General features: G+C 42.3%; 2 protein-coding genes and 1 long non-coding RNA gene across 5 annotated transcripts in view; 2 read left to right on the plus strand and 1 right to left on the minus strand.

Annotated features, from left to right (window-relative positions):
• The first annotated feature begins 4,725 nt into the window (after positions 1–4,725).
• Positions 4,726–25,391, plus strand: LOC108265514 (N-acetyllactosaminide beta-1,3-N-acetylglucosaminyltransferase 3). Of its 2 annotated transcripts, XM_053680508.1 has the most exons (5): positions 4,726–4,830; positions 5,285–5,315; positions 7,297–7,327; positions 18,423–18,453; positions 19,224–25,391. In XM_053680508.1, exons 4-5 carry the CDS (start codon positions 18,429–18,431, stop codon positions 20,345–20,347), a joined length of 1,149 nt encoding a protein of 382 aa, XP_053536483.1. In that variant the 5' UTR covers positions 4,726–4,830; positions 5,285–5,315; positions 7,297–7,327; positions 18,423–18,428; the 3' UTR covers positions 20,348–25,391. The 2 variants fall into 2 exon arrangements, with proteins under 2 accessions (XP_053536483.1, XP_053536482.1); XM_053680507.1 differs by lacking the exons at positions 4,726–4,830; positions 5,285–5,315; positions 7,297–7,327 and having other exon boundaries at positions 17,693–18,453.
• The window catches only part of LOC108265849 (N-acetyllactosaminide beta-1,3-N-acetylglucosaminyltransferase 3), a 56,754-nt gene continuing 36,047 nt past the window's right edge, over positions 4,732–25,438 (plus strand). The window contains exons 1-2 of one of the 2 annotated variants that reach the window (XM_053680505.1): positions 4,732–4,830; positions 5,269–5,315. In XM_053680505.1, the coding sequence (XP_053536480.1) occupies positions 5,291–5,315 (25 nt within the window). In that variant the 5' untranslated portion in view covers positions 4,732–4,830; positions 5,269–5,290. Of the gene's footprint in view, positions 4,831–5,268; positions 5,316–25,438 lie in introns of those variants that run through there. The other variant, XM_053680506.1, reaches the window with a different exon arrangement.
• LOC128632868 (uncharacterized) overlaps positions 11,626–25,438 on the minus strand; it is a 52,152-nt gene continuing 38,339 nt past the window's right edge. Inside the window, exon 2 of the long non-coding RNA XR_008396496.1 lies at positions 11,626–11,807. This is a non-coding gene — a long non-coding RNA (uncharacterized LOC128632868). The remainder of the gene's footprint in view (positions 11,808–25,438) is intronic.

The raw sequence follows: 25,438 nt of genomic DNA on the forward strand, positions 1-25,438 counted from the left end.
ATCTGGTTTAAACCAAACCTCGAATTCCACAAAAAGATCATCACACCAGTGTCTGGGCAACTTGCAGTAATTGAGGGAAACATGAATTCTGCTCTCTACCAGAAAATCCTAAAGGAGAATGTCCGGTCTTCAGTCCGTAAGTTGAAACTCAAGCGTGACTGGATTCTGCAGCAAGACAACGATCCAAAGCGTACGAGTAAATCCTAGTCCTAGAAGTAAGTGAAAGTCTGATCTCTAGTTATCGGAAGAGTTTGGTTGCAGTTATTGCTCTTAATGGTGGCACAACCAGATTTTAAATTTAAGGGGGCAATTAGTTTTTCACATGGGTGATGGGCGTTTGATCACTTTTCTTGTTTCAATAAGTAAATAAAAAAACTGTATTGTGTGTTTTTTCATCTTGCCCTTGTTTTATGTTGTATTTCGTTCAAAGATCTAAAACTATTTAGTACGAGATATAGACAAAAACAGAAGAAATACTTTTTCACAGCACTGTATTTACTTACCTGACTCTGTGGCCCTGTTCACACTACTGCATTTTCGCATAACTGTCGCTATGGTTACGACTGTTGTCGACGCTACTCCAGCGTTTTCGACCCTCGAAAACGGAGACTTTCGGAATCGCTGAAGACACCGTTTTGGTTTGAAAACCCCGGGCTCATGTTTCAGTCTAAACAGACCAAAACGAAGACTTTTGAAAACAAAGGCGTGACTCCGCCCACATTCGCCCCCTGATCGGGTCGTCTGGATTGTCGCGTATCCCTCCCTGATTCGTCAAATCCCCTACCATATGACCGTTATGAATGGTCATGTGACATGCATATTCAGTCGTGTAGTGTGGATGGAGATCGTTTCTGAAACACAGTGGAAACGCCAGTGTGGACGAAGAACGTTTTCGTTTTAAAAACTTCCCGGAAATATCTGAAGTCTACGCGAATCACGTGACAATCAAGCGTTTTGAACTTCCGTTGGAGCAGCTCTTTCTGTCATGGGCTCTGGCCACACCCTTCTAAGGTCTATATGCATTACATAGTATGTTTTTAATGTGAATAAGAAGTTGACTATACATGTTTAGTATCCTTCACAAGGTCTCGGTGCTTCTGGAGATGTGGTCTCATTCCCGCAGCAGCAGTTCAAACATTATATAAGATCTAGAGAAAAACATTGCATGCTGTTATGGCCTACCCTCCTCAGGGCTCTCACACTAATTATATCCTGTATGTAAATAAGGTACATCCGTTCATAGATATCTAAGCACTCCCAAATGCCAGACTGGTCCAAATTCAATTTAGTTCAATTGTATTTGTATAGCGCTTTTTACAATAGACATTGTCTCAAAGCAGCTTTACAGAAATATCAACACGGTGTACAGATATTAAAGGTGCGAATTTATCCCAGCTGAGCAAGACACTGAGTGGCGACGGTGGCGAGGAAAAACTCCCTAAGATGTTTTAAGAGGAAGAAACCTTGAGAGGAACCCGACTCAGAAGGGAACCCGTCCTCATCTGGGTAACAACAGATAGTGTGAAAAAGTTCATTATGGATTTATATGAAGTCTGTATGGCGTTAGGAGCAGCCGTAGTCCCAGCAGTCTGGAATTAAAGAAGATTTGAGCTCCATCCAGAGGCAGAAAGGATCTGGATCTCTAGCATCTCCAGTAAATTCGTGTGGGGCTCGGCGAAAGGAGAGAGTGAGAAAAAAGATTATTATGACTGCGAAGTAGTAGAACAGAATCTAGTCAGGGTAGGCTTGAGTAAACAAATACGTTTTAAGCTTAGACTTAAACACTGAGACTGTGTCTGAGTCCCGAACACTAATAGGAAGACTGTTCCATAACTGTGGGGCTCTATAAGAGAAAGCTCTTCCCCCTGCTGTAGCCTTCACTATTCGAGGTTCCGTCAGATAGCCTGCATCTTTTGACCTAAGTAGGCGTGGCGGATCATATAAAACCAAAAGGTCACTTAGATAGTGTGGCACGAGAGCGTTTAGTGCTTTATAGGTCAGTAGTAGTATTTTATTATCAATGCGAGATTTTACTGGGAGCCAATGCAGTGTGGATAAGATCGGGGTGATGTGTCGTATCTTCTGGTTCTAGTTAGGACTCTAGCAGCTGCATTCTGGACTAACTGGAGCTTGTTTATGCTCCTACTGGAACATCCAGACAGTAAGGCATTACAGTAATCTAATCTAGAGGTGATGAAAGCATGAACTAGTATTTCCGCATCATGTAGTGACAATATGTTTCTTATTTTAGAAATATTTCTGAGATGAAAGAAGGCTATCCTAGTAATATTATCTACATGAGCATCAGATGATAGACTGGAGTCAATAATCACTCCAAGGTCTTTTACTGCTGCACATGATGAAACAGAAAGACCATCCAGAGTAACCATGTGATCAGAAAGATTACTTCTAGCTACACGTGGTCCTAGTACAAGTTCCTCTGTCTTATCAGAATTAAGTAAAAGGAAGTTAATAATCATCCAACGTCTAATGTCCTTTACACAGTCCTCAACTTTACTAAGCTGCTGTCTGTCCTCTGGCTTCACTGAAACATACAACTGTGTATCATCAGCATAACAGTGGAGGATAATTCCATGTTTACAAAGAATTTGACCTAGAGGGAGCATATATAAAGAAAAAAGCAGTGGGCCTAAAACAGAACCCTGTGGAACTCCAAAAGTAACCTCAGTACGCATGGAGAAATCACCATTTACATCTATGAACTGATAACGATCGGTCAGATAAGACCTGAGCCAGGAGAGGACTGTTCCCTTAATACCAACAACATTTTCTAATCTATCAAGGAGAATAGTGTGATCTATAGTATCAAAAGCTGCACTAAGGTCGAGTAACACAAGCAGCGAGACACAACCCTGATCAGAGGTCAGTAGAAGGTCATTTACTACTTTAACGTTTGATCGTTATACCAGGGTGCTAATTTTTTCTCTCTAATTATTTTCCTATTGAGTGGAGCCGCTCTATCTAGCGTGTAGCGGAGTGTTGACTCCAAGCTTTCAGTCGCCTGATCGAGTTCTGTGTGATCTGACGGTGATCCAAATCTAACTGATGTTTCTGCGAGGTTATTTATGAAGCTCGGTGCAGTAGCTGATGTGAAAGTAGGTTTTGCGCGGTAGCGAGGCGAGGTGGAAATTTTATGATCAGTACGTATTATGAACGAGATAAGATAACGGTCTGAGACGACTTCAGACTGCGGAAAAATGATAATATTTTCTATACTTAGTCCGTATGTTAGTATGAGGTCAAGAGTGTGACCACCATTATGAGTAGGCCCGATTACGTTCTGATTAATCCCTAATTCTGTTCAAATTCCAATTCTAACCACAATCGACACCGTTTGGTGGACCTACAGAGTGTCTGGTTATTTAGGAAGAGCTGGCCAAGGGTTCGGTGACTCTACAGACAGATCTCCTGCACAGCTGCTGTATGTAGATTCATTGCCAGGTAAACATCTCAGTTCTCTTGTTTGTGTTTTATGTGATGTTTATATATTATTAATTACTGCTTGTTAACTTTTGAATTGGATTAAGAGTTATTATTGAAATTACCTGGGTAATAAATGATGTTGGAATTTATTCCGATCTACCCTGAAATGGTTGTCTCTGGTAGATTACGTTAAATCCTTGTTACTGCAAATCCATGAACAGGGTAGTGCAGGCTATAATCCAGGGTTAGGTGCAGCACTGGGGCACGCCAGCGGAGATTTTAGATACGTTTACTCGGACTGTATCGGCTAAAAGGGATTTCCATTTAGAACAACATAGTGTTGATTGAGTGTAATTGTAATCCCCTTTATTCTTATAATTCTTCGTGTTATTGTTCTTTCATCTGCAAACACGTATATCGTATATATTTGATACTTTCTTGTTTGTCTATTTATTTATTTCTCTTGCACAAATGAACAGGTTTTGTTCCACTCCTGTTACTGCATTCTCTTTCACATTATTTCATTCAGACTGAAGCGCTGTTCGAAAAACACAAAACTTTAATGCACCTTTCATTTGAACTCACCATGAGGCTTGAATTTGGAGATACAAGTTTCAGATGATCTCTGCACTAATTCCACGGTCAGTATGTAATCATGACTTCCTACAAACTGCCTAAAGGTTCTTAAATCATCGGAGATGTTTAAACTACTTCAGTTCCTCACTCAGTCTCTGAATTTCTGCAACTTCCTGTATTTCCTTCCTTCCTTCCTTCCTTCCTACCTTCTTTCTTTCTTTCTTTCTTTCGCAGTTGTCCTCTCTTTGCTTTAATTGCCAGCACTTCTGTTTATTCTTACCTTCATCTTATCTTCATTTGCCAAGTTCATAATCACTTCTTGATGTTCACTGTCTCCTGAGCTGTCACTGTGACCTTTAGTGTAATACTAGTGTGTAGTACTAGTACTAGTCATCCAAGTCTAGTCCTTCTCGTTACTAATCTGTAACCTGAAACACCCTTAAATTCTCTGAATGGAGACAAGAAATTCTCCAAAAACTGCTTTTTCACTTCTGTAACTGAAATCAGCAACATGTTGCTTGAGATAAAATTTTTTCATGTCATTCTGGGTGGATCAAAGTAAAATGTGTGTGTGTGTGTGTGTTTGTGTGTGTGTGTGTGTGTGTGTGTGTTTAATTACTCCCCCACCCCCACTCCCACCCCCCGCCAGGGAAGGGTGTATAAATCGCCGACTGTTGCCGAAACTGTAATGTAGACTTTGTTTAGCACACACACACACACACTCACTCATAGCTGATGTCTTTCTCTTCTTCACAGTAGTATTACTTCACTTCTTTCACGGATCTGCTCTGTGTTTTCAGCACATTACAGGTAAATCAGTTTTATTTTCTGTTTAATTCATTTGCTCTCTCTGTGTGTGTGTGTGTGTGTGTGTGTGTGTGTGTGTGTGTGTGTGTGGGGGGTCCTCTAGAATTATTTCTCTTGTTATTACAGTGTTTCCTGCTGTAAACTGTGATCAGTACAGATTGAGAGGTTCAGATCTTCGTGTGGTGTAGAAAAGTCCAGAAAGCAGAAATGTAGGAATGCAGTGTCTGTTCAGTGAGAAAGTGAAATCTCTATCAACACTTTTCTCTCTTTCTCTTCGTTCATTATGAATTCCTGTTCATTCTGTTTCTAATGTCAAGACTTGAATGTGAGCTTAACTGTTGTTAAAAGTGGATTATCATTACTGATGAGAAGGGATCGTGCTTTTTCGAGTCAGAAGTGAAGTATTCCACACGACAGTGTGTCTCGTACATTAATGTACAGTTTGAATGTGTTTCAGGTGAACATGGCGGTGCTGCACATTATTTATGGTAAGAGGAAATATTACTACAAGTTTCACTGCTGTTCTCACCACAGTGTTGTAGGACCCCTCTCACAAACTGCCGGGAGACGTTATATTCATTAACCCGGGGACAAAAGAGCTTCATCTGCGTGAAGAAACTGAGGAAACGTTCAAGTTCGTTCCCACACGTGTAAATAACTAATAACTTTTTACTGTAGTGAAATGTTCGAATTTAGAGCTACAGAGTCAGAGGACAGAACTCTTCTTCACAAAAAAATGATGTTTATTTATTTATCAATTTAACCCTCATCCTACCAACGTATTTCACATCCAGGGACATACAGGAGCTGGGGTCCCCAAGAATAAACTACTTTTACTAAACATCATAGCAAAATGTTCACTTAATTCTTCTGAAAACATTATTAGTTATGTACTTAATTTTGTCTGGAAAAAACAAACATATTAATTATTTCAGGAAAGTTACAGTTAATTTGCGTATTGTGTGAAATGAAAATAAATTCTTTTCTTTAATACAAATTGCAGCTTTTATACCAAGTACAGTCCACATTAGCACTTAAAAGCTTATTTACTGTCCTTTTGGGTGGTAAATAATAACTGTATCATTCAGTTTTCAGAAATTTCCAGTAAACATTATTTGTGTTATATTTATATGGTGAAAGCAACGGGTCATTTTGAGCCCAATATAAAATAATTGAAATAAACCCACCGTCACGATTTGCCCTCGCGCCAGCGCTGTAGCGCGAGCTTGAGTTTTTCAGTGACGTTGACTTTGATGACTTTTGTCGTGTTTTGTTATGTTTTATGTCCTGTCTCCTCCTAACTCTGTATTGTCATTGGGTGTTCACCGTATGTGTCGTCATTAGTCCCGGGTGTTTTGTGTTTTCTGATGAAGTTTGTCAGTTAAACCCCACGTGTCTCTTTGTACTTCCTGAAGTATTACGTGAGTTTTCAGAATACCAAGCATTTGTTCCTCATTTCATGTCATCCATCATCAAAACAAGTTTAGATCTTGTTCTCACCCTCATTCTTCACCCCTTGTTTTACCTGTTTATGACCACATCTGTATTTTACAATTTGGATTTGTCTGCCTGTCTCTCGTAGAATACTGCTCTTATTTGCATTTGCACCCGTAGTCATTCAAGCTTCAACAATTTTTTTATTTTATTTGACTTTCAAGACAGAAGTAGGTCGAGATCTTGGTCTCAGTATGATTCGCTGTCAGTATAACGGTTGAATAAATGCAATTCAAATTTAGCTTTTTAAATTTGTACATAATGTAAAATGAATGGTGTTTACATTAAACTATGAACAGCACACGCTCCAGGCAGTTATAGCGTATGATTTGGCTCATGCTATGCTCAGGGCATTCTGGCACGTGACCGGAGGAGCAAACATTTCCTACCTTTGTGTCTGATTTTTCCCACACTCACACCAAGGCCTGAACATCTCTGAGTGCACGTCGATCATATGCATGACACGCTATTTTACCGTTATGAATGGTCATGTGACATCGCATGCTGTTACTGGCATACCCTAGTAGTACTAGTACTAGTCATCCAAGTCTAGTCCTTCTCGTTACTAATCTGTAACCTGAAACACCCTTAAATTCTCTGAATGGAGACAAAAAATTCTCCAAAAACTGCTTTTTCACTTCTGTAACTGAAATCAGCAACATGTTGCTTGAGATTAAAAAAAAAAATGTGTTTCTGGGTGGATCAAAGTAAAATGTGTGTGTGTGTGTGTGTGTGTGTGTGTGTGTGTGTGTGTGTTAATACACAATTTACACTTTACCGCTTTTCCTTCACACCCCCCCCCCCCCCACCCCCTTCTCTCTCTCTGTACCTCTCAGGTATGTTCTGAATTGTTAACACAGAAACAGTAATCTGGCACTTGTTTTCAGAACACACACACACACACATACACACACACACCCACTCACACACACTCACTCGTAGCTGATGTTTTTCTCTTCTTCACTTCTTCCACAGATCTGCTCTGTGTTTTCAGGACTTATTACAGGTAAATCAGTTTTATTTTGTGTTTAATTCATTTGCTCTCTCTCTCTCTCTCTCTCTCTCTCTCTCTCTCTCTCTCTCTCTCTCTCTCTCTCTCTCTCTCTCTGTGTGTGTGTGTGTGTGTGTGTGTGTGTGTGGGTCCTCTAGAATTATTTCTCTTGTTATTACAGTGTTTCCTGCTGTAAACTGTGATCAGTACAGATTGAGAGGTTCAGATCTTCGTGTGGTGTAGAAAAGTCCAGAAAGCAGAAATGTAGGAATGCAGTGTCTGTTCAGTGAGAAAGTGAAATCTCTATCAACACTTTTCTCTCTTTCTCTTCGTTCATTGTGAATTCCTCAGTAGTTAAGGCTTAAATGTGAGCTTAACTGTTTTTAAAGTGGATGATCATTTCTGATGAGAAGGAATCATACTTTTCCAAGTCAGAAGTTTAAATACAGCGGTGATTATTATTAGTCATCACTACGCCTCTCCACTGTTAGAAAAGTGTGATGTTTGTGTTAACACTAAAGCTTTTACACATCCTTATTCTTGTTTTGTGAGACTGAAGTGCTGAAGTGTCGTGGTGCAATTCAGAACATCGCATTAGTCTGAAGACAGAAACATGGATGAGACTTGTGCAGGAGGTGTTTTGGGGAAACATAAATCTTGTGTGTCCAAGTGGAACCATTTGCTGAAGCAGAACTGCTTCAGGCTTTGATCTGATAAAGGATAATGGTGCTTGTGAGATATTGTCCCAGTGTTGAGGAAGTGAGGCTTTGTGTTGTCTTTTTACAGGAGACGTGCCTGACTGGAAATACAAGAATCCAGAACCTGTTGAGGAATTTTATGTCCTCTGATAAAGCCACGTTAACTCCCTGTCTCTAACCTCACAGCTCTTACAGGCTCATAAACATGGCCATGTGGGAATTTAATATTACTCCTGTATTAGGCTGAGCAACATTGCGTGGGAATGGGAACTTGGCTAAAGAAAAACGGCCAAAACTCTAGAATGTTTAATCATGGACAGACGAGATGCTTTCGACAAGAAAACAAGTGAGCTAGAGAAAAGAAAAGTAAAGTAAAGAAAGGCAAATCGGATTGAAATAACTTTGTTTTCAGAAGAAGGATGAATTTTACTTGCTAAAGGCTTGAGAATGATATAAAACCATCTTCGACTAACACAGAGACAAAAAATAACCCCTGGAAAAGAAATAGTAAGAAAATAAGAGAAGAGGAATGGGGTTCTGCATACACAGATTCATTAACATTAATATTTAAAATATATACATATCTATTACAACAAAAAAAATTCAAAAAGGGCACGCAAAGCGGCAAAAGAAGTTCAAACTTTGAACATATCGAAAGAACGAGGCACAACCAGGAGGTAGTCCACCAAAAGTCAGTGACCGAGTAAAGAGGGGATTACTCAGAGAACCAACTAAATGGACAATGCTAAAGACGATGCTACTGTTGGCTCAAATTTAGCCTATTACCCAAAAACATTTAAAATTCAACTTAGAAGCCAATACTCACATCTACCTCTGAGCCCATTTGGAGATAGAAAAAATACACCAGCCGTGAGTGAGAAGAAGCAAGGGTCCAGCTTTATTGTTCCATTCCACCACACGAGATCCACACCGATGAGAATTCTCAGAGGTGATCCCAATCCCCTGAGCTTAAGCTCCAGTATTTATACTGTACTTACACAGTAAATAACCCATATGTTTCAAGAAGACTATGATCTCACTACCAATAGGGTTAAAAAAAAGAGCTCATTTACCTTACTCTTATGTTCCAGAAAAGGGCTATTTCACTTACACATAGAATTGAAACCAGGGGTTTTAATTTACACATAAAATCAGAACCCAGGCATTTCTAATAACCCAGAAAATAAAACCCAGAGTTTTTAGCTACTCAGAGGATCAGAAACCAGAGTTTTCAGTCACCCAGAGAATCAGAAACTTCAGTTTTCAGTTACCCAGAGGATAGAACGTGGACAAGACTAAACAACCTAGAGGGACCTTGGTCTTATCGTTATCTCGAGGGGGGGCAGCTTGACTCAGCCCCCCTTATAAATGGCTCCTCATGGTTCTTTCTTAAAATTAAGGCCTTCCTTGCGAGCCTGCATTTCTAGTTTATAATTTATTTTCATATTAGCTCTATATCTCTATTTTATATATAGTTATACTGCTTGAAAACACGGTTTACTGTACTTCCTACTTCATAATATCATTATATTACCCTTCTACTGTCCCACATATCCTATTATTCTGGTTTTTATAAAGAGTATATATATTATTATTATAAGATATTACCCTTAAAATATCTTAATATTCCTTTTTATTATTCTTATAAAGTTATTGTAGTATGTGTGTGAGAGGGAGAGTGTGTGTGTGTGTGTGTTATGTCTACTTGCCCGCCCTTGACTGTACGAGCGTGTGTGTGTGTGTGTGTGTGTGTGTGTGTGTATATTAGCACTCCTCAACTCAGCTCGTATACCTCTTTTTGACTTTTTTGACTACTACTGCTCTTAAAGATCTTTAACGTGTAATTCCAATTCAATATTCAATATCAGTCAATATCCGCCTCACACTACTTCTGTGTGTCTTGGTGCCCGTCTTTTCTTCTTCTCCCCTTTACTGGATACTAGGTCTCCCTCATGTTTATTTTATGACATTTTTTATCCACAACACTACCACCACCACACTTCAGTATTATGGACTGTTATGTGTAGATTTCTGGAAACATTGCAGTCAGTTTTTCAGGAAAAAGCTATAACATCAAGATTTTATTACCAATCACTAAAAAGTGTTTATGAATATAGTGAGGGGAAATAATTATTCATACACTTTTGTTTATGTTATTTAATATAATTCCAGTCCATATATCCACTTCACATTTATACACATCGTATCTTTTAACTTCATACTAATAAATATAAACAAAACATAATGCATTCATAAACGTACATAAAGACAACAGAAAGGACAGGAGGAAAAATACACACATGAGCAACAGTTGTACTTTGTTGTAACGTTAAATGGTCTGCACTTATATAGCGCTTTTATCCAAAGTGATTTACACTGTGTCTCATTCACACACACACACACCAGTGGTAGCAGAGCTGCCATGCAAGGCGCTAACTTGCCATTGGGAGCAACTTGGGGTTCAGTGTCTTGCCCAAGGACATTTCAGTATGTGGAGTCATGTGGGGCGGGAATTGAACTGCCAACCCTATGATTAGTGGCAACCCGCTCTACCACCTGAGCCACAGCCACCCCATTGGTAATTCAGGGTAATTCAGGGTAACTTTTTACCCCGTTGGTAAAAAGTTGTTGGTAATTCCAGCTCGGAGGTGTCTCGGGTGAGAAGTGATTCATTTTCTGCAGCGCTGTGGTTCAGCTTTGGGTCGTTCCTTTCTGCAAAGCATCTTCACACATCACACAGCAGGGCGAGGATTTCTTTCTTGGCTGAGTATACTTGTAAAAGTATTTAATATTTCCGTAAAAGTTTTTTTTTTTTTTTTTTTTTTTTTTACAGCCTGGCTCGTTAATAAACTTTTTTTAAGAACTTTGACTAAGAATTGCGAGAACATTTAACTTGAGATTTCTCTTGGAATCGGTCCAGAGCTCCGGGGTCATGTGGATGCTCATATGGATTAGAGTAATGTACAGATGAGCCTGCCTCACTTCCCAAAAGAGGAAAAAATGAGTAAACATCATCTCAAGTCCAACTGGGTCTAAATATATGACCTCACTCATGACTGGCTGAGGTAAGTTATTACATCAGAGCAATTCTCCGTCTGTACTTGTACAGTATGTAAGATTTTAAACAGACTTTTATTCTTCAGCTCGTAGTTTCTCAGTCCCAGTGACTCACGTAATTACAGCAGATCCATAAAAGCCGCTCAAGTGCGATGAAGAAACTGTTTTAACAGAGAGAGACCAGTTATAAGACCCTGACTATAGAGAGACCAGTTACAGCCCAGTCTCAATGTAAATTATGCATTTTACAATTACTAATTTACTTAGTTTTAATGTAGCCTTCAAATGTAATTTAACCTTACACCTGCCCTCTACTAGGTGCAGCATCTGCCTTTATTTATTTATTTATTTATTTCTGATCAAAGTGCAGTGTTTTCACAAGAAGTTCAGATTATAACCAGAAACATGAAAGAGATGATGGTTGGATGACGTGGGATTTTTAACTTCCTGAAGTCATTACTGACGTGATTTATTGCTAGATTTATTGAGCCATTAATACAAAAGAAAAGCTGAATGCATTTCTCACGATTTTCTGGCTACCATGGAGCCATTTGGGACCCATTTATGAAAGACAGGGAGCCATGGTGGAATTTTCTGCTTAGATGGCATTTTCAGTACATTTAGATGAGCAGCAGGGGGCAGTATGACTTTGAGTAGACCATAATCTCTGCTCTCCAGAGAGGAGTCCAGACAGGTGTGTGATTTGAAGAGCCCAGGGATTCGGTGCTCCTTAAATTGTGCTGTGCAGAAATCACAGGCATATTTATTTAATTCATTTGAACTAAACATGTTTTAAATAATGGTTATGATCATAAATAATGAAACAAGTAAATGCATCAATAAATATGTTACAACATGTTAAATCATTTAACTAATAAATAACAGAATGTATTATAATAAAACATTATAGGCCTATTATAAAATATTTTTTATTTCATAATGCCTTTTTTCGTCATTTTTTTTTCTATTTTCATCAAACAGACCTTGATCATGTGGAATGTCATGAACATACTTTTAAAAGCCTTGAAATAACAGCAGCTACAAAAAAAATTATATCTACATTTGGGATTTAAATTCCATAACAGGTTTATCCATGAAACGAGTAAATTAAACCAACTTTACATAATCAAATGGATGATGATGACGATGGCATTAGACTCACAGAAATAGATTTCAAATGTCGCTGTGATGTACCTTTAATTAGATTTTAAAGTAAGGCTAAAAAGGCAGATCAGCGGTCCTTAAAGTACTTTAAATTATTTTAAAGCTGTACCATATTTCCGTTTGCAGGTTAAATATACTAAAGCTATGAAACCGCTTCTAAAAATAATAAATTCTTCCCTTTGCAGTAACTATGCACCTAAATCATTTAAACTAGCAGTTATCAAAACCTTGATTCAAAAATCTGACCTCGACCCCTGTCAACTGTCCAGCTATAGACAAATATCAAATCTCCTCTTCATGTCCAAGATCTTAGAAAACGTTGTACATTTACATAGGAAAGTGTATACTTCTTTGTATACTTACTGTCACGTATCGTGACGGAGCGGAGATAGGACGGATGCACGTGCAGTATGAACAGTGTTTATTTTAAAAGAGAGACAGGCAGACAAATCCAAAACGTAATCCAAAACAGGCACAGGTCAGGCGATCGGCAAACAGGCATACACAGGGTTAAACATGAATCAAGGTCGTGGTCACAGAAAACAGGGTCGATTAACAGAGCGAGAAACATGAACTATGACGAGGAACTGAGAGCGGATAATCCAGTGTGAACTAACACTAAACATGGACAGTGACTATGACTACTAAACGAACTAATCTAAGTCTACGACAATCTTCCGCGTTGTGTGCTGGGAGGCGCGCGGTATATAAGTGGACATGAACAGCGTCTAAACCGCTAGCAGCTGAGGGCAATACAGACACACGTGAAATCCCAGCCAATGACAGAACAGGGAGGAGACATGACAGAAACATAAACAAAACACACGTGTCCAGATGTCACTACTGTCAACAATGGGAAAGCAGGTGCTCGCGCATTCGCGTTTAGAGCATGCTGCTTCAAGGAGGAATCATGACAGAACCACCCCCCCCCACCCCCCCCCCAAAGGCACCTCTCCCGGAGTGCCATGAGTCATCCCATTTCATTGGTGGCCCTGGCCCCCTGGGCTGAATGTCCCAAGCAGAGCCAGGAAACCGCACGGTGTTCTTGGCGGTGCAGGGAAGCGGAGCGACGTCCCTGGCTGAACAGGGAGGCAGAGTAACGACCACAGCCGGGCAGACAGGCTGAATGACGTCCTCGGCGGAGCAGGACGGCGGAGCGATGTCCTCGGCGGAGCAGGACTGCGGAGCGACATCCCTGGCTGAACAGGGAGGCAGAGTAATGACCACAGCCGGGCAGACAGGCTGAGCGAAGTCCTCGGCGGAGCATGAAGGCAGAGCGACGTCCTCGGCAGAGCAGGAAAGCAGAGCGACGTCCTCGGCTGAACAGGGAAACAGAGCGCTATACTCAGCAGAGCAGGGAAGCACGGTGACGCCCTCGTCGGGGCATGAAAGCAGAGCGACGTCCCCGGCTGAACTGGAAGGCATAGTGACATCCTCGGCTGAGCAGGAAGGCAGAGCGACGTACTCAGCGGAGCCTGCAAGCTGAACTTGGCTGGTCATGTCAGCAGACTGGGATGTGAGCAGAGCTTGGTTGTCCATGTCAACAGACACTTGGTTGTGCATGTCAGCAGACATGGACGTGAGCAGAGCTTGGTTGTCCGTGTCAGCAGACTCGGGCGTGAGCAGAACTTGGCTGTGCGTGTCAGCTGACTCGGGCTTTGGCAGAAATTGGGTGGTCGTGTCGGTAGTCTTGGGCGTGGGCTGAACTTGGGTGGCCGGGTCGGTAGACTTGGGCATGGACTGAACCTGGGCGACCGGGTCGGTAGACTTGGGCGTGGGCTGTACTTGGGTGACCGGGTTGGTAGACTTGGGCGTGGGCTGAACTTGGGTGACCGGGTCGGTAGACTTGGCATGGGCTGAACTTGGGCGACCGGGTCAGTAGACTCGGGCTTGAGCAGAACGTGGTCGGCCGTGTCGTTAGACTTGGGCGTGAGCAGAACTTGGTCGGCCGTGTCGTTAGACTTGGGCGTGAGCAGAACTTGGTCGGCCATGTCAGTAGACTTGGGTGTGAGCAGAACATGGTCGGCCATGTCAGTAGACTTGGGCGTGAGCAGAACTTGGTTGTTAGGCTTAGATATTAGCGGAACTTGGTCAACTGGATCAGCAGGCTTGGACGTGACACCAGGAACCTGAGACTTGACTTGGACTTCAGAGACTGGAGACTTGACTTGGACTTGGACCTCGGGGACTTGAGACTTGACTTGGATTTCAGAGACTTGAGACTTGACTTGGACTTCAGAGACTAGAGACTTGACTTGGACTTGGACCTCGGGGACTTGAGACTTGACTTGGATTTCAGAGACTTGAGACTTGACTTGGACCTCAGGGACTTGAGACTTGACTTGGACTTGGACCTCAGGGACTTAAGACTTGACTTGGATTTCAGAGACTTGAGACTTGACTTGGACTTCAGAGACTGGAGACTTGACTTGGACTTGGACCTCAGGGTTGAGCTCTGGTACTGGAGCCTCCCTGTTGACCTCTAGCTGGAGCTCGGCAGGTGATCCCACCTCGTGGGTCTCAGGTTCGAGCTCGGAGGTCGCCAGGTTAACCTCCAGCTGGGGCTCTGATGCTGGGGCCGCCCTGTTGACCTCTAGCTGGAGCTCGGCAGATGAACCCAGCTCGTGGGTCTCAGGTTCGAGCTCAGAGGTCGCCAGGTTAACCTCCGGCTGGGGCTCTGATGCTGGAGATTCCCTGTTGACCTCTAGCTGGAGCTCGGCAGGTGAGCCCACCTTGTGGGTCTCAGGTTCGAGCTCAGAGGTCGCCAGGTTAACCTCCGGCTGGGGCTCTGCATGACTTTGCCTGTAGTAGTGGGTAAACGGCAGGGCAGGTTTGCCTGCCAGACTTACCCCACTGAAAAGTTGTTCTAGCTCAACCCTCGCCTCCGGACTCCCAAACCGCATCATGAACTCCTCCACAAACTGTTCTACACTGTCCAGGTTCCTACAGTGCTTATCCAGTTGGAACTGCACCCACTGACAGGCCGGTCCAAAGAACCGGGACCACATGAATTGGAGCCATTGCTTCTCCTCTGGCTTAGGGTCTAACAGGCTGGCGAAATAGAATTGACAGTCTACCAGAAAATATTCTGGGGCACCGAAAAATCCATCAACTGGATCAGGAAACTCCATAAATGTCCATTGTGGGAATTGGACTGAGTCCATAGCGGGGATGGTTGGCGTCGACTTCCGGGTTCTGCGTTTTCTCCGTCCTCCTGCTGCATCCATGTTTCGGCGGAAGATTCTATCACGTATCGTGACGGAGCGGAGATAGGACGGATGCACGTGCAGTATGAACAGTGTTTATTTTAAAAGAGAGACAGGCAGACAAATCCAAAACGTAATCCAAAACAGGCACAGGTCAGGCAATCGGCAAACAGGCATACACAGGGTTAAACATGAATCAAGGTCGTGGTCACAGAAAACAGGGTCGATTAACAAAACGAGAAACATGAACTATGACGAGGAACTGGGAGCGGATAATCCAGTGTGAACTAACTCTAAACATGGACCGTGACTATGACTACTAAACGAACTAATCTAACTCTACGACAATCTTCCGCGTTGTGTGCTGGGAGGCGCGCGGTATATAAGTGGACATGAACAGCGTCTAAACCGCTAGCAGCTGAGGGCAATACAGACACACGTGAAATCCCAGCCAATGACAGAACAGGGAGGAGACATGACAGAAACATAAACAAAACACACGTGTCCAGATGTCACTACTGTCAACAATGGAAAAGCAGGTGCTCGCGCATTCGCGCTTAGAGCACGCTGCTTCAAGGGGGAATCATGACACTTACATAGGAACAACATTCCTGAAATGTACCAGTCAGTATTTAGGCCTCACCATAGCACAGAGACAGCGCTGGTTAAAGTAGTAAATGACCTACTACTAACCTCTGATCAGGGTTGTGTCTCCTTGCTTGTGTTACTTGACCTTAGTGCAGCTTTTGATACTATGGATCATATTATTCTCCTTGATAGATTAGAAAATGTTGTTGACATTAAGGGAATGGCTGTTGGTTGGCTGTGTCAACAGACTCAGGCGTGAGCAGAACATGCTTGTCTTTGTCAGCAGACTCGGGCATGAGAAGATCTTGGTTGGTCGTGATGTCGGCTTCAGGCGTGAGTAGAACCTGGTTGGTCATGACGTCGGCTTCAGACATGAGCAGATCCTGGTTGGTCGTGACGTTGGCTTCAGACGTGAGCATAACTTGGTTGGTCGTGACTTCGGTTTCAGGCATGAGGAGAAGTTGGTTGGTCATGTCAACAGACTCTGGCGTGAGCATAACTTGGTTGTCCATGTCAGCGACCTTGGACTGGAACTTGGTGTGGGTGATCGGCTCGTCGATCTCAGACTGGAACTTGGTACGGAAGGTCACATCGTCGATCTCAGACTGGAACTTGGTACGGAAGGTCACATCGTCGATCTCAGAGTGGAACTTGACATGGGAGGTCACCTTGTTGACCTTCAGCTGAACTTGCCATGGAAGGTCATATCGTCGATCTCAGATTGGAACCTGTCTTGGGAGGCTGTCTCTTCACCTTTTTTTTTTCGACCCCTTTCTACGTCTAGGGGTCAGAATGAACATGGGCACAGAGGGAGAGTAATGTGACTGAAACATTCATCATTCTCAAGTATACGAAACCATGAGTGAAATTTTCAACAGAACGTGCATAGCTTGTGGAGAACAGTCTTATTTCAGATTAATCCAAACTGCACTTGCATGGATCTGATAGTCGAGTGTTTGTGTAGAGAAAGTCAGGAGAAGAATCCCAGCCAAACTACACTGAGGGTACGATAAAGCACTGAACTGTCTGGGGTTGTTTTTCCTACAGTGGCGTTGGTGAACTTGTGTTTATTGTTGGTATCATGAACTCAGAAGTGTACAAAGGCATTTTAGATGCCTATAATACCACATATAATATAATAGAACACTTTTAGGAGACTAAAATCACTTGAAGACATGCAGCACTACATCCATAAGGGTTCTTCGCTTGTTCCTCTGGAGGAACCCTTAAAAGATGTCAAGCTCAATATTAGGAAAAGTTTTTGAGTTGAGTTCTGAGCATCACTGTCAGATAAAAGCGAATGTAGATGTGGATCAACTCCAGATGTCCTTCTTGACGAGGTTAACGAGGTCAACCAGGACAATCAAGTTAATCCGACACACTGACATTAATGTCCTGTTGAGTTGTTGGGTTGTCATGGTGACTGTGTGAAAAATCGCACACGTTTCACACGTGATTGTGTGTATGTAAACCATTTGTGATCATATGTGAAAAAGGATTATTCTCGTGAGAAAATCACGTGTAAGATTAACATGAAAAATCGTGCGTGAAAAATAAAAACACATTTGTTAAATCCTGGTGGTTTATTTCTATTTATTAATTCATGCATATTCATTTCTGTTTATCTTTATTTACTGTTTATTAATTAGTTTATATTAATCACCTGTCTTGCTTTGACTGCATTAAAACTTTGAGACACCATTTTCCAGTTTTCAAACAAACAAACATACACACACACACACACACACACACACACACACATGTGCAGTAGGGAGTGAACTGGTAAAGAATTAAGAAAGAGATGGGAAGATCATTTCGTTAAATTGTAATTAACATTTGTTCATATTGTAATAAACCTCTCTCTCTATATATATAATTGTAAAGAGGTTTAACCAGATGTAAGGAGAACAGAGGGTACATCACACCAAATTTTATTTCTCCTCTCACCTCTCATCTCTCCATTATCCTCCACTCCAGGTGAGTTTATCATTCCTGCCTTCAGTCAGGAAGAGAACATGCTGTGGAATGGTTCAGATAGGCGGGGCCAATGCCAAACAAAGAGAAACCCCCAGCATTCATCACAATATTTAGCCACGCCCACCCAATTACAATATTGGAAATACTGATTACCAGATAAAGCTTGCTATGAGCTGGTCTCACTGCTCAGTCTCTCTCTCACACACACTCACACACACTCTCAAGACTTACTACGACAAAATGGACCAGCTACTTCAATTCAGCACACGCTTTTCAGCAGTGTTTAAGCACTTCGAAAATATCCGGTAATCTCAATTTTGTTGTTGTTGTTTTTTTTAAACCGTTTATGCATTTCCTCTGTAGTCGTGCGACCAAGTAAAGATGAAGAAGATCAAGATTGTTTTTTTCTGTCTCTCTCAGGTGAACATGGAGAACGTCAGCTGGCTGTACAGTAAGTAGACAAATTCTTCAGATTTTTTACTTTTTTTCAAGTTTCTGCGACTAAAAACAAAAAGGTTACTTATATACTCACACTGCCATCTCTAAAGGATCAGCTATAAAGTCTTTATAATTATAATCCCGTGGTACGAGAACGAATGTGCTGTAGCGTTGGTTAATATCCAAATTTACACTTTAAACAATAAAAGTTTGAAGTTCAGGGTATTGTTTCTGTTTATCATGTGGAGCCGATGTGGGAGCTTCTCATTATGAAGTCTGATAAATGATTCCTACAAAAGTCTTAAGGAATCTATGATCTTTTATTTCCCACATTTAATTAATGCATTAATTTGACATCATAACTCAGAACACGCGCCTGCTCATGAACGGACTCTGCGTTTATCGTAAAAAATAAATACCCATCATGTTTGAGTGATGAGACAAGCTATAATATAAACCATAACGTTAGCAAGCTTTATAATTCTTTCCTCTGCAATTAAAATTAAAATACAGTGATAAAAGTTTAATAAACATCCCCTAAGGTCACATGAGCATATTAGCTAAATCTAACACATGCCAGATGCTAACGCCCAACACAGCATGTTAGCAATGTGGCTAGGATAATTTCATGGCATTTAGCATAGCAATGAATGTCACACATCACTGTAGTGATCAATGTTAAATTTGAACACTGATTGTTAATGGATTCAGGAATCTCGACTGATTTTTCCAACAACAGCTCGACTGATTCACGTTTGTAATTGTTGCTTGTGTTGTTTTAAGGAACCCGAGGCAGGAGACGAGCTCTGGAGTCCATGGCTCTGCTCATTATGATCTCTCTGTGTGTGCTCCTGATCCTGTATATCACCACGCCAGAAAAATATGACAAAATCACATCACCGAAGATGGTTAGTCAGGCGCAGCCTCTAGTGATGACGACTCCTAGGTGTGAACAAAACGTGTCATTCGCTAACATTAAGGAATTTTCTACCTTTCCAACTGCTATGCAGGACTTCCTGTATTACCGCCACTGCAGGAATTTCCCAATGTTGCTCACCGTTCCTAACAAGTGCACCATTCCAAAGAGGTCAGGAGAACCCTTTATTCTGCTGGCCATCAAAAGTTCACCAGAGAACTACGAACGACGTTCGGTCTTGCGCAAAACGTGGGCGGCGGAGAGACTACAGAACGGGATGTGGATCCGCACCGTGTTCCTGACCGGCACCACCGGGACAGGCTTCAAGAAGCAGAGGTTAAACAAACTCCTGAAGCTGGAGAACACGAGGTACCAGGACATCCTGCAGTGGGACTTCGAGGATTCCTTCTACAACCTCACGCTCAAGCAGGTCCTGTTCCTGGACTGGATGCAGAACTGGTGTCCCACTGCAGATTTCCTCTTTAACGGAGACGACGACGTTTTCGCCAACACGGACAACATGGTGGAGTTCCTCAAAGAGCAGAGAGATAACAACGGAAGCAAACACCTGTACATCGGCCAGCTGGTCCTGACCAGCCCACCTGTTCGGAACAAAAACAGTAAATATTTCATCCCGGAACTGATCGAGAAAGCCAAAGTGTACGCTCCGTACTGCAGTGGAGGTGGCTACCTGTACTCCCGCTTCACTGCCAGGACCATTCTCCAGATGTCCAAGTCCATCACCCTGATGCCCATTGACGACGTTTACATGGGCATGTGTCTGCAACGAGCCGGACTCCGACCCATGAACCACCGTGGAGTCTTTGCCGACGGCCTCATTATTCCTTCTAACAAACTGGACATTTATGATCCCTGCTATTACCGTGAGATTATCCTCAGCCACAAATTCTTCCCTCATCAGATTTTCCTTCTGTGGGATGAAATACATCGGAAAGATTTGAAATGCTCAAAGAAAGAAGTTAATCTGTAACACTTTATTTATTGTACATTTTGATATGCTGAGAGTTTATTCTGAGCAGCACCGGTTGTTCAGGTTTGTGCATCACTGAAATAATATGAAGAGCTGGAATCTTTAAATGGTAATATACAGCACGAAGAATTTCACTTGTCCTTATTTCCTTTTGTTTCCTCGCTGTACCTTGTCGGGTAACTGCCCCCTCGGACTGTATAACTTTGTATTATTATACCGTCTTAACGGAACGATTAAAGGTTATGGAATATTTACGTTTACTGCAGCTGTGGGGAAAAGTTTTAAAAAGGATTTTTAACCTAACGTGATCTTCATCTGAGTTAGAATGATAAATAAATACTTATTTATTTGCCAGAAAGAGGCATTAGTCTTATTTAACAAACAACACATTCAACATTTTAAGTATTTTGAGTTAACGAGAATAAAGTCACTGTAGCCAGGTGATAAACGACTGTCTGGTTCTGGATGAATCCTGTATTTTGTAGCCAGGTGATAATCGTCGGTATAATGAGTTAATTATTAGTCAAACCTATTAGCTTAGAATATATGTCATGAAGGCTGATTGGCGTGTCTAAAGTGTCCGTAGTGTATGAATGGGTGTGTGAGTGTGTATGTGATTGTGCCCTGCGATGGACTGGCACCCTGTCCAGGGTGTACCCCGCCTTGTGCCCCATGCTTCCATGTTCCCCCGTGACCCTAAAGAAGGAGTAAGCGGTAGAAGATGGATGGATGGATATATGTCATGAAACCAGAGAAGGAACTCTGAACTACAGTTCCCAGCAGCCACTGCATCACAGTCACATGACCACCGGCACCTGAATCACGTTCCTGGTAATTGAGCACTCGTGTATATAACCACAGGTTGCACTGCACACTTTGTCTCATGTTACTATTTCTTTACCTTTGTCTCTGTAGTGGTGTTTTGTTCTTTAGTTTATGTGTAATCTTTGCCACAATGTTTTTCCTCATAGTCATAGTGTCTTTGTATTTTGTATGGTTATTTGGTTATTTATCAAACTTTTTAATTCTGCACTTGCATCTGTCTCAACCTCCCATCATGACTGAACGTGAGACCATGAATCTGGATGCAGCAGAATTTTTCAGCGTCCAAGAGTCCCTGTACGAGAGGGAGAAGCCGAACTCCCACCCTCCCCCACTGTGGATCTCGTCCAGCATGCCGAGTCGACGGAGAACGTAATTCAACCTCCTTGCTCGTCTGAGGACGCCGCTCAGTCACCCTGTTTTCTAACTGAAAGTTATTTAAACCCTAAAGTAAGCACACTTGGTTCAGCTAATCAATTAATTATTTTTTTTTTTAAAGCTGAATAAAGTGCACCAAGATTCCGACTGAAGAAAGTATCGGTTAGAAGGTTGCAAATGAGAGCTGTTTAACACACACTCATGCACTTCTCCTTGGTTACAGTAGAAGTGTTTATAGCAAAAGTCTACATGAGAGAGATTTACACTAACAAGTTTAGAGTAGAATTTGTTACACTAGAAATGTTTATAGCAAAAGGTTTACAGGAGAAAAGTTTACAGTAAAAAAAAAGTCTACACAAGAAATGTTTAAGTTAAAGTTTTACATTAGAAAGATTTACAGTAAAAAGTTGTGTAGAAATTGTTACACTAGAAATGTTTACAGCAAAAGGTTTACAATAAAAAAAAAGTCCTCGGTGGAGCCACGTCCTCAGCAGAGCAAGGAGGCTGAGCGATGTCCTCGGCTGCGCAGGGAAGCGGAGCGACGTCCTCAGCGGAGCAGGGAGGCGGAGTGGCGTCCTTGGCTGTATAGGGATGCTGAGCGGCGTCCTCAGTCACGCAGACAGGCTGAGTGTCGTTCTTCACTCTACTGGCTGAACTCGGTTGGCTGTGTCACCAGACTCAGATGTACACAGAGCTTGGTTGGCTGTGTCATCAGTCTCAAGCTTGAGCATAACTTGGTTGGTCATGATGTCTGCTTCAAGCATGAGGAGAACTTGGTTGACTGTGTCAGCAGACTCGGCGTGAGCTGAATTTGGTTGGCCATGCTAGCAGACTCGGGTGTAAACATGGTTTGAGAGGCCGTCTCTTCGACCCCAGACTGGAACTTCCCGTGGGAGGTCACCTTGTCGACCCCGGACTGGAACATGGTGTGGGAGGTCATCTTGTCAACCACGGACTGGAACTTGGCGTGGGAGGTCACCTTGTCGACCCCGGAGTGGAACTTAGCACAGGAGGTCACCTCATCGACCCCGGACTGGAACTTGCTGGTGGAGGTCGCCTCGTCGACCCCGGACTGGTACTTGGAGCGGGAGGTCACCTCGTCGACCCCTTGCTGAAACTTGGCATGGGAGGTCGTCTCGTCGACCCCTAGCTGGAACTTGGCACGGGAGATCGCCTTGCCGACCCCTAGCTGGAACTTGCCACGGCAGGCCGTCTCTTCGACCTTGGACATGAATGTATCTTGGGAGGCCGTCTCTTCGACCTTGGACATGAATGTATCTTGGGAGGCTGTCTCTTCGATCTCAGACAGGATTGTGTCTTGGGAGGCCGTCTCTTCAACCTCGGACAGGAATTTGCCTTTATGCTGGAGCTCTGGAGATGAGACAACCTCATGGGTTTCGTGATGGAGCTCTGGGGAGGAGGTTGCCATGTTGACCTCCGACGGGAGTTCAGCAGGTGAGACCACCTCGTGGGTCTCAGTCTGGAGCTCTGGAGATGAGGTCGCCACTTTGACCTATGGCAGGGACTGGACTCCCAAATGCCTTTATCAATAGTTCCCACAAACTGAGTTACATTGTGAAGTCCCTTGGATTCTGTACGGGCCAGACGCTCCGCCCACTGGTGGGCTTGGTCAACCAGCCAGTAGAGTATGAACCCCAGCCACTGCCTCTGGTCAGGCTTAGGGTGCACCAGGCTCCATCCATCCATCCATCTTCTACCGCTTACTCCTTTTCAGGGTCACGGGGAACCTGGAGCCTATCCCAGGGAGCATCGGGCACAAGGCAGGGTACACTCTGGATGGGGTGCCAGTCCCTCGCAGGGCACAATCACATACACACTCACACACCCATTCATCAATAAATGTAATGGGCAGTCGAAAAGACAATACTCAGGGTAGCCAAAAAATCCATCGTATGGCTCTGGGGGATCTATGGAACCCATTGAGGAAGCTTGTTAGAGTTGTGTCTTGGTTGGGTGTTCCTTACTACCTTGGCATGATGTCTCCTTCGCTTTCCTGCTGCTTCCAAGTATGGTCTCATGTAATGGAGGCTGAGACAGAAGCAAGTGCACGTATGGCAGTTTAATGAAACAACAACAAGTCCAAAGGATCAGGCAGAAATCAATAAACAAAGACAGGCAGAGGTCAGGCAAACAGTCCAAACAAGGCAAGGCAAAAAGGCGAGGTCAAAAACAAGAACAAGGTCAAAACCAGAATCAACAAGCATGGTATCAAGGCTTGGTAACAACAGAGACAGGCAAATAAGTGTATACTACACAAAGAGTGAATGCATAGAATGTCCTTTCAAACTGTGGCTGTGATTGTGCTGTGAATTGGATGCAGGTGTGCATGATTCGAATGAAGGCGATTGTTCTGGGAATTGCGGTCCATGGCATCCATATTTGTAGGCCGCAGTGCAGGATGGGAAATGTAGTCACTGGTTTGCTGTGATATGACACAAACAAAATAAATCAAAATTAGTACTTTGTTGCTTCTCCTCGGGCTTTTATGATGGCCTGGATTCTTTGAGGGATGGACTTCACTAAAGAAAAACAATATTCTCCCTTAAGCTGCTTCTAACTTTCCCGAATAGCGGTTAATAGATCAGCTTTGCAGGATGGAGTTGTCCTAGTATGTTAAATATGTTGGTAGGATGAGGGTTAAAACCCAAAGGACAGTAGCAAGCAATAAACCAGAGAGCAAGTGGAGAATTACCCACGGGTCTATATGCAACAATGTGTACATTTGTGGTTTATGTGAATCTTTGTTTCTGAAATTACTTTTGTGGTAAGTATAAGTTTGTGTAACTAATCTATCAGAAAATACTAAACCTGGAGACTGAATGTGGTAGATGTGTTAGAATTGTGGACATTTTATGCATGTGTAGCTACCTATGTGTATGATTTATGTGTAATCCTTCTGTCAAGAAATGAACAACGTGAGGTTTTTTAAATAATTGAAATATTTATTGGCTACATTGCCTGCACAAGGACATGTCTTTGCAACTGTAAGTGACGAGTCAACTTGATCCTTCACATGGTATTCATAAGGTGCCATAAGTTTCTGCTACTCTATGGATCATGCTGAAGTTTGAACAAAATGGTTTGACTTAATATCTGCAGCAGTAGTGTACAAATCATTTCTTCCTCATTTGTTTATTAACTTTTATTGTATGCCTAAATGCAATAAAAGTTTTTTGCCAGAGTCAGATGCTCCTAAACAAATTATTAAATTTAGTTAATGAATAAAGTATGAGTTTGTAACTTATCAACAAAGACTGTACTATCATTTCTAATATAATGCATTTAATATAGACAATCTTTTCACTGAAATATTTGAGGGTTTGTTTTTTTTTACACTAGTTTACACTAAATGTCTAATATTCTGTTCTGTTGGAAATATGCCTTAACTGTTCAATTAATTTGGAACCTTTAAAAATAACGTGCCTGCTTCTATACCTTTATAGTGTTATAGTGCTTATAGTGTATATGACTGCTCAGTGTCATAAACCCATACGAGGAAATAAAAAGTAATCATTTTGACTCCAGATCAGGAGTGGGTAAAGACAGACTGGTGATCTGATCTATATTATATATACGTACCTTAGATAATGCCTATCTGAGGACCATGTTGGAATGTTCCCAAGTCAAAGTACTGTAGAACTCCTAAGCATTAGCTCACCACAATTACTCCTGTATACTCTTTCCATGCCATCGTGCTCTTTACCTGACAAAGACATTCACAAAACATATCTGACAGGTGGGTCTAATTCTAAAATCACCAGATACCAAATGTACAAAAGTTTTGTCTTGCTGCCACCACAAAATAAAAATGTTTAAACCTTAAGTAATGTAGTCACGGAGGGTGTGTACATTTTTCACACTACATTAAGG

Source organism: Ictalurus punctatus, chromosome 5 (genome assembly GCF_001660625.3).
Source record: "Ictalurus punctatus breed USDA103 chromosome 5, Coco_2.0, whole genome shotgun sequence".
Taxonomy (NCBI): domain Eukaryota; kingdom Metazoa; phylum Chordata; class Actinopteri; order Siluriformes; family Ictaluridae; genus Ictalurus; species Ictalurus punctatus.